The sequence below is a fragment of the Myotis yumanensis genome, unplaced genomic scaffold, assembly GCF_028538775.1.
Source record: "Myotis yumanensis isolate MYYU_CA2020_CCGP unplaced genomic scaffold, mMyoYum1.0.hap1 SCAF_23, whole genome shotgun sequence".
Classification (NCBI taxonomy): domain Eukaryota; kingdom Metazoa; phylum Chordata; class Mammalia; order Chiroptera; family Vespertilionidae; genus Myotis; species Myotis yumanensis.
Window position 1 is genome coordinate 3,333,266 of NW_027223774.1, and position 12,886 is coordinate 3,346,151.

General features: G+C 49.7%; 1 protein-coding gene across 1 annotated transcript; it reads left to right on the forward strand.

Moving 5' to 3' along the window:
- Positions 1 to 369: 369 nt before the first annotated feature.
- LOC139000243 (NACHT, LRR and PYD domains-containing protein 2-like) lies at positions 370 to 10,901 on the forward strand. The gene is made up of 7 exons (XM_070402499.1): positions 370 to 1,940; positions 2,620 to 2,790; positions 3,286 to 3,456; positions 6,096 to 6,266; positions 6,615 to 6,785; positions 9,514 to 9,681; positions 10,565 to 10,901. Exons 1-7 carry the CDS (start codon positions 370 to 372, stop codon positions 10,899 to 10,901), a joined length of 2,760 nt encoding a protein of 919 aa, XP_070258600.1.
- Positions 10,902 to 12,886: the final 1,985 nt, after the last annotated feature.

Below are 12,886 nucleotides of genomic sequence, written 5' to 3' on the forward strand. Positions count from 1 at the left end.
ATTCCCGGTCAGGACACATGCCCTGGTTGCGGGCTCAATCCCCAGTGTGGGGCGTGCAGGAGGGAGTTGATCCATGATTCTCTCTCATCATTTATGTTTCTCTCTCTCTCTCCCTTCCTCTCTGAAATCATCTATCTATCTATCTATCTATCATCTATCTATCTGAAGCCAGGTAGGTAAATACTGTCTTAAGAGACTGTCTTATACGTTCAATGTTTGGTACAGTACGAGACACTTTATTCCTTCCTGGTATTCCTCATTTCTGGTCCTTTACAAAGTGTATGTTCTGGTTAAGTAGAGTGACTGGCGTGCCAACTTTCCCCCATTGCCCCTCATTCCAGGTGAAAAGGAGAGAGCCCGAGCCATACGATGGAGAAATTCTGCTCTATCTGGAAGCACACATGTTGGGATGCGGTCGGTGATGACTTGCACTACAAAATCATCGGGGGCAGCCAGAAGTTCACATGGCTCTCCAGTTCCAAAACCTCCTCCCAGCGCAGGCTGCTGACGGTGGTGCTGCAGGGCGCGGCGGGCGTGGGGAAAACCACGCTGGCCAAGAAGTGGATGCTGGACTGGGCACAGGACCACCTCCCGGGGACATTCCACTCCGCCTTCTACCTCAGCTGCAAGGAGCTGGGCCGCCAGGGCCCCTGCACTTTCGCGGAGCTCCTGGCTAAGAAGTGTCCAGACGCGCAGGAGGCCGGCCCCCAGGTCCTGGCCCAGGGGCAGAAGATCCTGGTGGTCATCGACGGCTTCGACGAGCTCAGAGTGCCCTCGGGGTCCCTCATCCATGACATCTGTGGCGACTGGGAGAAGCCGAAGCCCGTGCCCGTCCTGCTGGGCAGTTTGCTGAAGAGAAAGCTGCTGCCCAAGGCTACGCTGCTGGTCACCACGCGCCCAGAGGCCCTGGTGGAGCTGCGGCTCCTGGTGGACCAGCCGCTGTTCATCGAGGTGGAGGGCTTCCTGGAGGCGAACCGCAGGGGCTACTTCCTGAAGCACTTTGAGCAGCAGGACCAGGCCCTGCGCGCCTTCGAGGGCATGAAGGGCAGCCCGGCGCTGTTCCACATGGGCGCGGCGCCCGCCGTGTGCTGGGTCGTGTGCACGTGTCTGAAGGGGCAGCTGGAGAAGGGGGAGGACCCGGCCCCCACCTGCCGGACCCCCACTTTGCTGTTCCTGCGCTTCCTGTGCAACCAGTGCTCCCCAGCGGCCACTGGCAGCGGCCCCGCCCCGCACCTCCCCACTGCGCTCCAGGCTCTGAGCCTCCTGGCCGCCCGGGGCATCTGGGCTCAGACGTCCCTGTTCGATGGCGAAGACCTCGGGCAGCTGGGGCTCAGCGAGTCCTACCTGCGCCCTTTCCTGGACGGCAAGGTCCTGCAGGCGGACGCGGACTGCGAGGGCTGCTACGCCTTCCTGCACCTCAGCGTCCAGCAGTTCCTGGCCGCCCTGTTCTACCTGCTGGACGGCACGGAGCCGGGGGACGCGGGCGGCTGGGCGCCGGACATCGGGAACGTGCGCGCGCTGCTGTCCAAGGAGGAGCGGCTGCGCAACCCCAGCCTGACCCGCGTGGGCTACTTCCTGTTCGGCCTCGCCAACCAGGAGAGGGCCCGGGAGCTGGAGGCCACCTTCGGCTGCCGCGTGTCCCTGGACGTCAGGCAGGAGCTGCTGAGAGTGACGCGCAGCAGGGACTGGTCCTTCCCCTCCAGAGCGGACACCCGGGAGCTGATGTGCTGCCTCTATGAGTCTCAGGAGGAGGCGCTGGTGAGGGAGGCCCTGGCGCCCATCACGGAGCTGGCCCTGCACCTGCAGAGTGAGAGGGACCTCGTGCACGCGTCCTTCTGCCTCAGGCACGGCCAGGCCCTGCGCAGGCTCTGGCTGCAGGTGGAGAAGGGGATCTTCCTGGAGAATGACGGGGCCTCAGAGCCAGGCACGTGGGCGGAGCGGTAAGGACTCGCCTTTCCTATTCCACTCATGTTTTGTTTTTTTTAAAAATATTTTTATTGATTTCAGAGAGGAAGGGAGAGGGAGAGAGAGATAGAAACATCTATGATAGAGAATCACTGATCGGCTGCCTCCTGCATCCCCCACCCTAGGGATTGAGCCCACAATCCGGGTATGTGCCCTTGACCAGGACCTCTTGGTTAATGTATTGATGCTCAACCACTGAGCCACGCTGGCTGGATTTGTTTCTTTCTTTAAAGTTTAATATTTTTAAATATGTATATTTTATTGATTTCAGAGAGAAGGAAAGAGAGAGAGAGAGAGAGAGAGAGAGAGAGAGAGAGAGAACCATCCACTGGCTGTCCCCTGCTCGCCCCCCACTGAGGACCGAGCCTCCAACCCAGACATGTGCCCTTGACTGGAATTGAACCTGGGACCCTTCAGTCCGAAGGCCGACGCTCCATCCACTAAGCCAAACCGGCCAGGGCTAAAGTTAAATTTTTATTGGTTGATGTAATTACAGATGCCCCCTATTTCTCCCTCACATCCTTCCTCCACCCTCTTGCCTGAAAGGGGATGGAGCCTGCAACCTTGGTGTATTCGGACGATGCTCTAACCAACTGAGCTACCCGGCCAGGGATGTGCTGTTAATAGGTGCTGTTCTCCATCACGTTCTGCTAGGTCCCAGCAAGACCATCATGCTCTTTGTCGCTGGACGGAGCTCTGCTCTGTGCTGAGCTCCAACGAGAACCTGACGTTTCTGGAAGTGAGTCAGAGCTTCCTGAGTCACTCCTCGGTGAGGATTCTGTGTGAGCAGATAACCCGCGTCACCTGTAACCTCCAGAAGGTGGTGTAAGTAGAAGCCAAGCTCACCTTGCAATGGCCATCCTGGTGTGAGAGTGTGTGAGAATGTTTGTTTAATCCTCACCTGAGGATATTTTCCCATTGATTTTTTTTTTTTTTTTTACAGAGACGAAGGGAGAGGGATAGAGAGTTAGAAACATTGATGAGAGAGAAACATCGATCAGCTGCCTCCTGCACACCCCCTACTGGGGATGTGCCCGCAACCAAGGTACATGCCCTTGACCGGAATCGAACCTGGGACCTTTGAGTCCGCTGGCCGATGCTCTAGCCACTGAACCAAGCCGGTCAGGACTCCCATTGATTTTTAGGGAGAGTGGAAGAGAGAGGGAAAGACAGAAAGAAACATCGATGTGAGAGAAACACATTGATGGGTTGCCTCCTGCATGCACCCCAACCAGGGCCTGGGCTGGGTAGGAGCCTGCAACCAAGGTACGTGCCCTTGACCGCAATCGAACCTGGGACCCCCTCCCTTCTGTTTCCCAGGATTAAAAACGTCTCCCCGGTCCATGCCTATCGGGACTTCTGTCTGGCTTTGGTTGGTAAGAAGACCCTGACGCACCTGATCCTGGAAGGCAGCATCCACTGTGACAACATGCTGCTGCTGCTGCTGTGCGAGGCCCTAAAGCACCGGAGGTGCAACCTGCAGTATCTCAGGTACATGGCATGGCCTGCAGTATCCCAGGTGCATAGCGCGGCCTGTTGCGCATGGTGCGGCCTGAGGTATCTCAGATCTTTCTCATGTCACTCTCACTGCTGTGCGCTGTGCTGTGCGCTGGCTGGCTGTGTGCTGTGCGCTGTGCTGTGAGCTGGGTGAGCAACAGGAACAGAGCACCACTCTGATTGGTTACCACACCACACGGGGGTGGGGTTTCAGCCTCTGCACTCTCTCCAGCCTGTATAGTGCATCGAATAATGAGCCTGCAAAGCAAAGGAAACACGCAGACTTTTGTGGCTTCCTCTAGCGTAGGGACGTGGTACTCCAGGCGGCTTGCTGCCTTTCTGCCGTGACCCAGAGCAGCCCCTGCCCTGCCCACTTTGTAACACCCTAGAGAAGCATCCAGGCTCCTGGTTCCTGGTGGCTCACTCTTTCCAGAGAGTCCCCCTTTGTCAGTGAAGACCCATAACATTGTTCTGATTGTCGTCACCCAGCTTTAGGGCACCGTTTTTTTCTTATTTATATTGTTGACACTATTACAGGTGTCCCCTATTCTTTTTCCCCCTTTGCCCATATCCACCCAGGCCCGGCCCCCTTTCTCTCTGGCCATGACCACACTGTGGTCTGTATCTATGGGTTATGCATATGTTTTTTGTCTTAATCTCTTCAGCTTCTCTCATTCGGTCCCCTCTGGTGATCTGTCCGTCTATTCCATGCATCCGCGCCTCTGGTTCTATCTTGTTCATTAGTTTATTTTGTTCATCATATTCCACATATAAGAGATCATATGATATTTGTCTTTCTCTCACTGGCTCATTTCACTTAGCATAATGCTCTCCAGGTCCATCCATGCTGTCGCAAAAGGTAAGAGTTTCTTCCTTTATTTACGGCTGCAAAATATCCCATTGCATAAATGTCCCACAACTTTTTTACCCACTCCTCTATTGATGGGCACTGGGGCTGTTTCCAGACCTTAGCTATTGTAAATGATTCTGCTATGAACATAGGGGTGCATACATTCTTTCGAGTTGGTGTTTTGGGATTCTTAGGATACATTCCCAGAAGTGGGATTCTCGGGTCACTCGGCAGTTCCGTTTTTTTTAAAAAAATAAATTTTATTGATTTTTTTACAGAGAGGAAGGGGGAGAGATAGAGAGTTAGAAACATCGATGAGAGAGAAACGTCGATCAGCTGCTTCCTGCACATCTCCCACTGGGGATGTGCTTGCAACCCAGGTACATGCCCTTGACCGGAATCGAACCCAGGACCCTTCAGTCCGCAGGCCGATGCTCTATCCACTGAGCCAAACCGGTTTCGGCGGTTCCATTTTTAAAAAAAAAAAAATATTGTATTGGTTTTTGTTTTTACAGAGAGGAAGGGAGAGGGATAGAGAGTTAGAAACATTGATCAGCTGCCTCCTACACACCTCCTACTGGAGATGTGCCCAAAACCAAGGTACATGCCCTTGACTGGAATCAAACCTGGGACCTTTCAGTCTGCAGACCACACTGGTCAGGGCGGAAGTTCCATTTTTAATGTTTTGAGGAAACTCCATACTGTTTTCCCTAATGGCGGCACCAGTCCTTATTCCTACCCACAGTGCACTAGGGTGTCCTTTTCTCCACTACAGCGTTTGTGGTTTGTGGATTTATTGATGGCAGCCATTCTGACAGGTTTGTGGTTTGTGGATTTATTGATGGCAGCCATTCTGACAGGTGCGAGGTGATATCTCATTATTAACTTGCAAAGATTTTGCACATAGTCAATCGGACCATACGATTGTCCTGGAGTTCCATTCTCTGATCTGTGTCTGTAGGAGTAGCCGGGTTTCAGAGCCCAGTAGAACGGATTCATGGATTCCCTCAATGTCCTCCCAATGCACAGAGGGGAATTCCCAATTCTCATCCTTGCAACTCCTAAACTCAACACCTGGACAGAGTTTTGGACCTGGCTGCCTAAGGTCAAATTGTAACTCCTTGTTTTAATTTGCATATTCCCTAAGAACTTGTGAACTTTTTTGAGTATCAGGCATCAACTTCTTTTCCCTCCTATAGAATCCTTTTTAAAAATTTTATTTTTTAAAAAATCCTCACATGAGGATATGTTTTTATTGATCTAAGAGAGAGAGGAAGGGGGAGAAAGATGTTTCTCTCACATGACATCAATCAGTTGCCTCCCATATGCCTCTGGCCAGGGAATCAAACCTGAAACCTAGGTATGTACCCTGACTGGGAATTGAACCCATAACCTTTCTGGTGTACAGGATGAAGCTCCCACCAACTGAGCAATATATAGAATCATCTATCTAGAACCAAGTGAGAATAGGACAGACTCGGGCAGAGAATGTGATGATCATATTAAAAAAAAATGAGATGCGAAAAAATAAAAGGTCATGTTGGTGAAACTTCACACAGAATTGTATTACAGGTTGGAGATGAGACTGGACATTGATTGAATGGTCATGGGGATATTTGAAGAAAAGCCAACGAGATCAACTCTCTCCAATCCTTCAGGCCAGGGTTGGCTACATATTGAAGTAGAATGAGATGAACATTCAGGATACAGTCTTTGGGGGCAGCATAAGCCTGTAGGGTCTCTGTCCTCCCAGGAGAATGACTTTCCCCCATGTATCCCACAGGTTGGGGTCTTGTTCTGATTTCACTCAACATTTGAACGACTTCTCCTTGGCCCTCAAAGTCAACCAGTCCCTGCAATCTCTGGACCTCACAGCCAGTGAGCTCGGGGATGAGGGGGTCAAGTTGCTGTGTGGGAGTCTGAGGCACCCAAATTGCTTCCTACAGTGGTTGTCGTAAGTGTCTCCTCTTCTCCCACGGGGCACCTTTGTGTTTGGATCTGGGACCACAGAGAGGAGAGCGACGGGAACACCCCTATTTCCTGGACAACCTACTGATGTAGGCAACACCTGGTTTATTGATGGTTGCCATTCTGGCAGGTGTGAGGTGATACTTCGTTTCCGTTTCTGGTCCCAGGCGGATGAATCCTACATTTTTGCTTGCCCTTTCTCTCCTTTCTGGTCCGTCATGGCTCAAGAGAGAGACAGAGGGTGGGGGGAGTGAACCAGAAGAGCTCTCCCTGGAGAAGGTTGCACTTTGGCAATGTTCTCACCGCCTGACCATGGGTGTGGTTGCTTTTGCAGGTTGGAAAACTGTCACCTGACGGAAGTCTGTTGCAAGGAGCTCGCCTCCACTTTGATTGTCAACCAGAGGCTGACACACCTGTGCTTGGCCAAGAACAACCTTGGAGACGGTGGGGTGAGACTGTTGAGCGAGGGTTTGAGTTACCCAGAATGTCAGCTACAGACCCTGGTGTAAGTCCCCACTGGCTCCCTGTGTGTGTGTGTGTGTGTGTGTGTGTGTGTGTGTGTGTAGGACATGTAGGACACACATAACACCACTTAATAACTCTATTTGAAGCAACGGGCAAGACCCTGCTGCAAATTAAGGAAAGCTTCGGTAGAAACAGATGTTAATATTTGCCTGCCTTTCAGGGCTGAGTGGATCTTTTGGCTTCTCCCCATGCTGAGAATTTGGGATAGGAGCTAGGTTCTCAGCTCTGACCCTTTTGTGTGTTCTTCGAGTTCGTATGACTTACTTCTTCCTGCAATTGGGAATGGATTGAGTTACAGGGTATGGGTTGGAATTTTATTTTTCTGCAAAGAGCCATATTGTAAACATGTGAGGCGTTGTGGGCCATAGGGTCTCCATTCCAGTTAGTCAACTCTGCCACTGTCGCGTAACCACGTGCAGGAATGAGTGTGGCCATGTTCCAATAAAACGTTATTGACAAGCCAGGTGGGTAGGTGGAGGTGGGCAAAGGGAATGGGGACGGAGAGAGACTTTGCTTTGGGTGATGGTTGTATGATGCAGTGTGCAGAGGAGGTTTTGTTGAGTTGTACACTTGAAATCTGTATGGTATTGAGAACCAACATCATCCTAAGTGGAAAAACAAACAAAAAAACAACAGGTGGTGGGCTGGATTGGCCCATGGGCTGTGGTTCGCTGACCTTGTTACCTGGGAACAAGCCCAACAGGAACCACCTGTGCCCGTTTTCATCACAGGGAGGGCAACATTCCAGAGACTGTGTCGAGTTGGAGCCCTATTTCTGCTCAGAAGTTCTATCTGGTTTTGATTTCTCTGGGGCTGTTGCTCTCCTAAACTGGCTGCCAGTCATCTCAATGGCTTCTAGTGTGGCCCTGGAAACACCTGATGTCTCAGTCTAGGGTATATCACAGGGATGAAAGTTCAGCATAGGGAATACGGCCAATAATATTGCAATAACTATGGATGGTGCCAGGTGGGTACTAGACTTCCCAGGAAGGTCACTTCGTAAGGTATATAAATACCTTAACCACTATGCTGCACACCTGAAACCAACATGATGTTGTATGTCAACTGTAGTGGAAAAATAACATTTAAAAGGTAAAAAGACAGAAAACAACAGACCTTAATCCAGACGTGCCCGAGTCATTTAAGTCTAAAATGGAAAAAACCCAAGTGCTCAGCTTATAGTAGCAGACAGAGAAAATGAAAGAAAAATCATATCTCTCCCAAATAGTATTCGTTAGAAGGACAAAAATTGTATATACTGTTAATAGACAGCCCTATTTTTATGTTTTAATTTAAAATTTTTCCTTTTTATTGAATTTATTGGGGTGACACTGGTTAACAAAATCACACAGGTTTCAGGTGCACAGTTCTACAACTCATCATCGGTACACTGTATTGTGTGTTCACCACCCCAAGTCAAGTCTCCATCCATCACCATTTATCCCACCTAGACCCTCTTCCACCAGCAATCGCCACACTGTTGTCCATGTCCATGAGTTTTTCTCTTTTTTCCTCAATCCCTCCACCCACTCTACCCAGCGCTCCTGTCCCCAACGGCTGCCAGCCTACCCTCTGTCTATGATTCTGTCTCTTTTGTTTGTTAGTTCATGTTTTGGAATCCTCACTGAAGATATTTTCCCATTGATTATTAGAGTAGAAGAGAGAAGGAAAGACAGAGAGAAACATCGATGTGAGAGAAACACATCGATGGTTGCCTCCTGCATGAACCCCGACCAGGGCCTGGACGGGGAGGAGCCTGCAACCTGGGTATGTGCCCTTGACTGGAATCAAACCTGGGACCCTTCGGTCCGCAGGCCAATGCTCTATTCATTGAGCCAAACTGGCTAGGGCTTGTTAGTTCATTTTGTTCATTAGATTCCACATATGAATGATTGAATGTGAACTGTAATAGAAACATTAAGAAAAAGAAAATGAACTAGAACTCGGATTCAGTCTCAGGTTTGTCTGTACCCAGAGCCCAAGCTCTTGACCTATAATATGCTGCTATTCTAGAAACACCCATGTCTTAGGAGGTATGCGTGTGTTTATCTCTATATATAAAGCCTAAGCAACCATTACAACTGGTCGACCAGATAACCAGATGACTGGTTGTTATAATGCACAATGACCACCAGGGGGCAGATGCTCAATGCAGGAGCTGCCCCGTGGTGGTCGGTGTGTTCCCACAGCCAACCTCCTGTGGCTGATCAACCTCCCGCTGTCCCTCTTCCCCCCCGCCCCCATCGGCCCCGATTGGCCCTGTTTGCCAGCCAAGCCAAGGAATCCCACCCATGCACAAATTTGTACACTGGGCCTCTAATCTATAATAAAAGGAGGCAGTCTGGCTGGTGTGGTTCAGTGGTTAAGCATGGACCTATGAACCAGGAGGTCCTGGTTCAACTTGTGGTCAAGGCACATGCTTGGGTTGCAGGCTCCATCCCCAGTCTGAGGCATGCAGGAGGCAGCTGATCAATGATTCTCTCTCATCATTGATGGTTCTCTCTCTCCCTCTCCTGTCCTCCCTGAAGTCAATAAAAATGTATTCAAAAAATAAATAAAAGGAAACAGGCAAAGGTCAGTTTCACCCTCTACCCCACAGGCAGGTAGAAATAACGTAACCATCACTCCATTTGTCTGTTATGCACAAACCTAACCGGAAGTATATGGCTCCAGGCAGAAGACCCCTCTTCTGACTGTCTTTTCTGTAGGTTGTGCCAGTGCAGCATAACAAGACGCGGCTGCAAGCACATCTCTGACTTTCTCCAAGGAGATTCCTGCCTGACCCTCTTGGACCTGAGTCTCAACCCCATAGCGACTGGGTTGTGGTTTCTCTGCGAGGCGTTGAAGAAGCCGAGTTGCAACCTCAGATGCCTGGGGTAGGTCCTTCTGTGCCTGTTCGAGGTGTTTTGGAACCAGTTAACCCCTCGGAGATGGTTTGGGGGGGAGAGAGAGAGACTGTGATAGAAGCACTCCTGGCCCAGTGTTGGGCGCAAATGCCGACAGAAAGTGAATGCAGGTCAGTGGGTGGTTACAAAGGCACTCAGGAGGCCAGAGGAGTGGATGTAGGTGCAGATGGGTTTCAAGGATACCTATACCGCTTCTTGTTAGTTATGCGGGGCAGCTTAGTATCTCAGCTACATTGTCCTTTAGTTTTTTTTCTTGTATCTTCCCAAGGAAGAACTCACTGACTGCCCTGGTTGGTGTTGCTCAGTGGTTAGGACGTTGGCCTATGGACTAAAGGGTTGTGGGTTCGATTCCTGGTCAAGGCCATGTACTTGGGCTGCAGGTTCAATCCTGGCCACGGTCAGGTGTGTGTGGGAGGTAATCGACCAACGTCACTCTCACACACTGTCACTCTCATATACCTCTCTCTCTCTTCCCCTTCCTTCCTTCCACTCTCTAAAAATAAACGGAAAAAATATCCCCCGGGGGAGTATTAACAACAAAATTCACTGACCACCATCAACCCACCTAATCCTTCTCTCTGGCTGACTTATCCCAACAACTTGTTCATATGGTCTTCAAGGCAGGAACCGGGTGGAGAGGAGTAAGGGGGTGGGGCGGGGAAGGCGACCTCTGTAATACTCTCAACAATAAAGATAAAAACCAGCATGTCCTGATGGCCGATGTCCCTAAAACAAGCTCCATGAAGAAAACAATGCCCCCAATTTCTTCCAAAGGAATGTGGCTGGCTCCCGGTAGGGTCCCAATGAGGACTTGTTCTGAGATTGATCGGCCCCCATTTTCCTTCCTCAACAGGCTCTGTGGCTGCTCCCTCCCATCTTTCTGCTGGCAGGACCTGGCCTCTGCCCTGGCCAGCAACCAGAGGCTGGAGGTCCTGGACCTGGGCCAGAACTCCTTGGGGCAGAGCGGGATCACCGTGCTCTTCGAGGCCCTGAAGCAGAGATCCAGCCCTTTGAAGAGGCTCCGGCTGAGGACGGACGAGTCCAGCGCCCAGACCCAGAAGCTGCTGAAGGAAGTGAGGGACAGCAACCCCAAGCTGAGCATCGACTGCAAGGCTGCCAGAGCGGCCAGCTCCTCCTACTGCGAATTCCCTTTCTTTGCGGCCCGAGATAACTTTCCCGTTATTTACTAGTCTCTCTGGCGGAGACCTGACGGCTGAATGGTAATTACTGGGTCAACGTTTTGAAGGGAGCTACCGCGCTCCGCTCTCCGGTGTATAGCTCTGCACGAGTCACCTGCCCACTTTATGTCAAATGTCTGTGTTGTTTTTTTCACAAGGATTCGGGATAATAAAGGCAAAGCACTATGTTTGGAGTTGCCTTTCTTCTATTTGATCTTTTAAGGCTTTGTAGAAAGAGGAAGGGAGAGGAGAGAGAGAAACATCCATGGGAGAGCAAAATATAGATCAGCTGCCTCTTGCACGCCCCCTAATGGAGGTGGAGCCCACAACCTGGGCATGTGCTCTGATGGGGAATGGAACCGGCAACCTTTTGGTGCACAGGATGATGCCCAACCAACTGAGCCACACCAGTGAGGGCAATTTATTTTATTTTTTTAAAAATATTTTATTGATTTTTTTTTTTTTACAGAGAGGAAGGGAGGGATAGAGAGTTAGAAACATCGATGAGAGAGAAACATCCATCAGCTGCCTCCTGCACACCCCCTACTGGGGATGTGCCTGCAACCAAGGTACATGCCCTTGACTGGTATCAAACCTGGGACCCTTCAGTCCGCAGGCCGACGCTCTATCCACTGAGCCAAACCGGTCAGGGTGAGGGCAATTTTTAATTTTTTTAAATCTTCACCTGAGGACATGCTTATATTTTTTTTAAGAGAAGGGGAAGGAAGATAGATGAGAGAGAGAGAGAGAAACCAATGAGTGAGAAACATCAATCTGTTGCCTTCCACAACCTTGCTGACTGGGGATCTAACAGGAAACCCGGGTATGTGCCCTGACCAGAATCAAATCCACAACCTTTCAGTGCACAGGACGAATTTCCAACCAATGGAGCCACATGGTTCGGGGTGAACCTGCAATATGCCCCAAAGCTAACTTAGCATAAACTTGACGCTTGGCATATTTAGTCTAGGAAAAAATATTATGACGTTGATGATTGATTTTTCTCCCCCTGTTTTTCTGAGACACCTCAGCTATTTCTTGGCCTAATAACTTAATAGTAGCCCCATAGGTCGACATGATTGGTGTAGTTTATGATATTCTAATGCAGGAGTTGGTAAGGTTTTTTTTTTGTCTATAAAGGGCCAGATAGCCAATATTTAGGTTTTGCAGACTACATGGTCACTGTGACAACGACTCAACTTTGCTGTTACAGTGCAAAGCAGCAATAGACAATGTGATAATGAGGGGGCGTGGCTGTGTTCCAATAAAACTTTATTTACAAAAACAGGCAAGGGGTCAGATTTGGCTCATGGGTCCTAATTTGCCCAGCCCTGCTCTAATCTATCCTGTTATTTTTCAATCCTCACTTGATATTTCACTGATTTTTAGAGAAGAAGGGAGGCAGAGAAACATGGATCGGTTGCCTACCATACTCACCTTAACTGGGAATAGAACCTGAAACCTTTTGGAGCATGGCATGATGCTCCAACTGAGCCACCTGGCCAGAGCTAATCAATTCTGTTATTGATGAAGCACAGATCTGATCACATCACAGTTGGCTTTAAACTTTCAATAATTCCCTGTGTGCAACCCATTCCCCAGGAGAACACAGCCTCTGTGATCCACAACTTATTGCTGGTAAGTCATAGAAAAGCAGCAAAGCCACTTCAGAACATCCTTTAAAAAGTAAATTAAAAAAACTAAATTCTTTGAGCACTAATTCCTAGACACTGACAAAAGTGAGTCATCTCTATTTTCCCTCAAAATTTTTTTGTTAATCCTTACCTGAGGATATATTTCCATTGACTTTTTAAAAATTGTTTTATTGCTTAAAGTATTACAAAGAATATTACATATGTCTCCCCCCCTTGACATTCCCCTGGCCTCCCCTACCCCCCAGTGTCTTATGTCCATTGGTTATGCTTATATGCATGCATACAAGTCCTTTGGTTGATCTCTTACCCACCCCCTCTTCTGCGCCCCAACCCTCCCCAGTC

Bases quoted from the DNA above. Each gene is read 5' to 3' on its own strand.
- LOC139000243 (XM_070402499.1), top strand. From the start codon at position 370: ATGGAGAAATTCTGCTCTATCTGGAAGCACACATGTTGGGATGCGGTC. The intron at 1,941-2,619 runs GTAAGGACTCGC...ACGTTCTGCTAG, and splicing joins CCAGGCACGTGGGCGGAGCG to GTCCCAGCAAGACCATCATG. The intron at 3,457-6,095 runs GTACATGGCATG...TGTATCCCACAG, and splicing joins TGCAACCTGCAGTATCTCAG to GTTGGGGTCTTGTTCTGATT.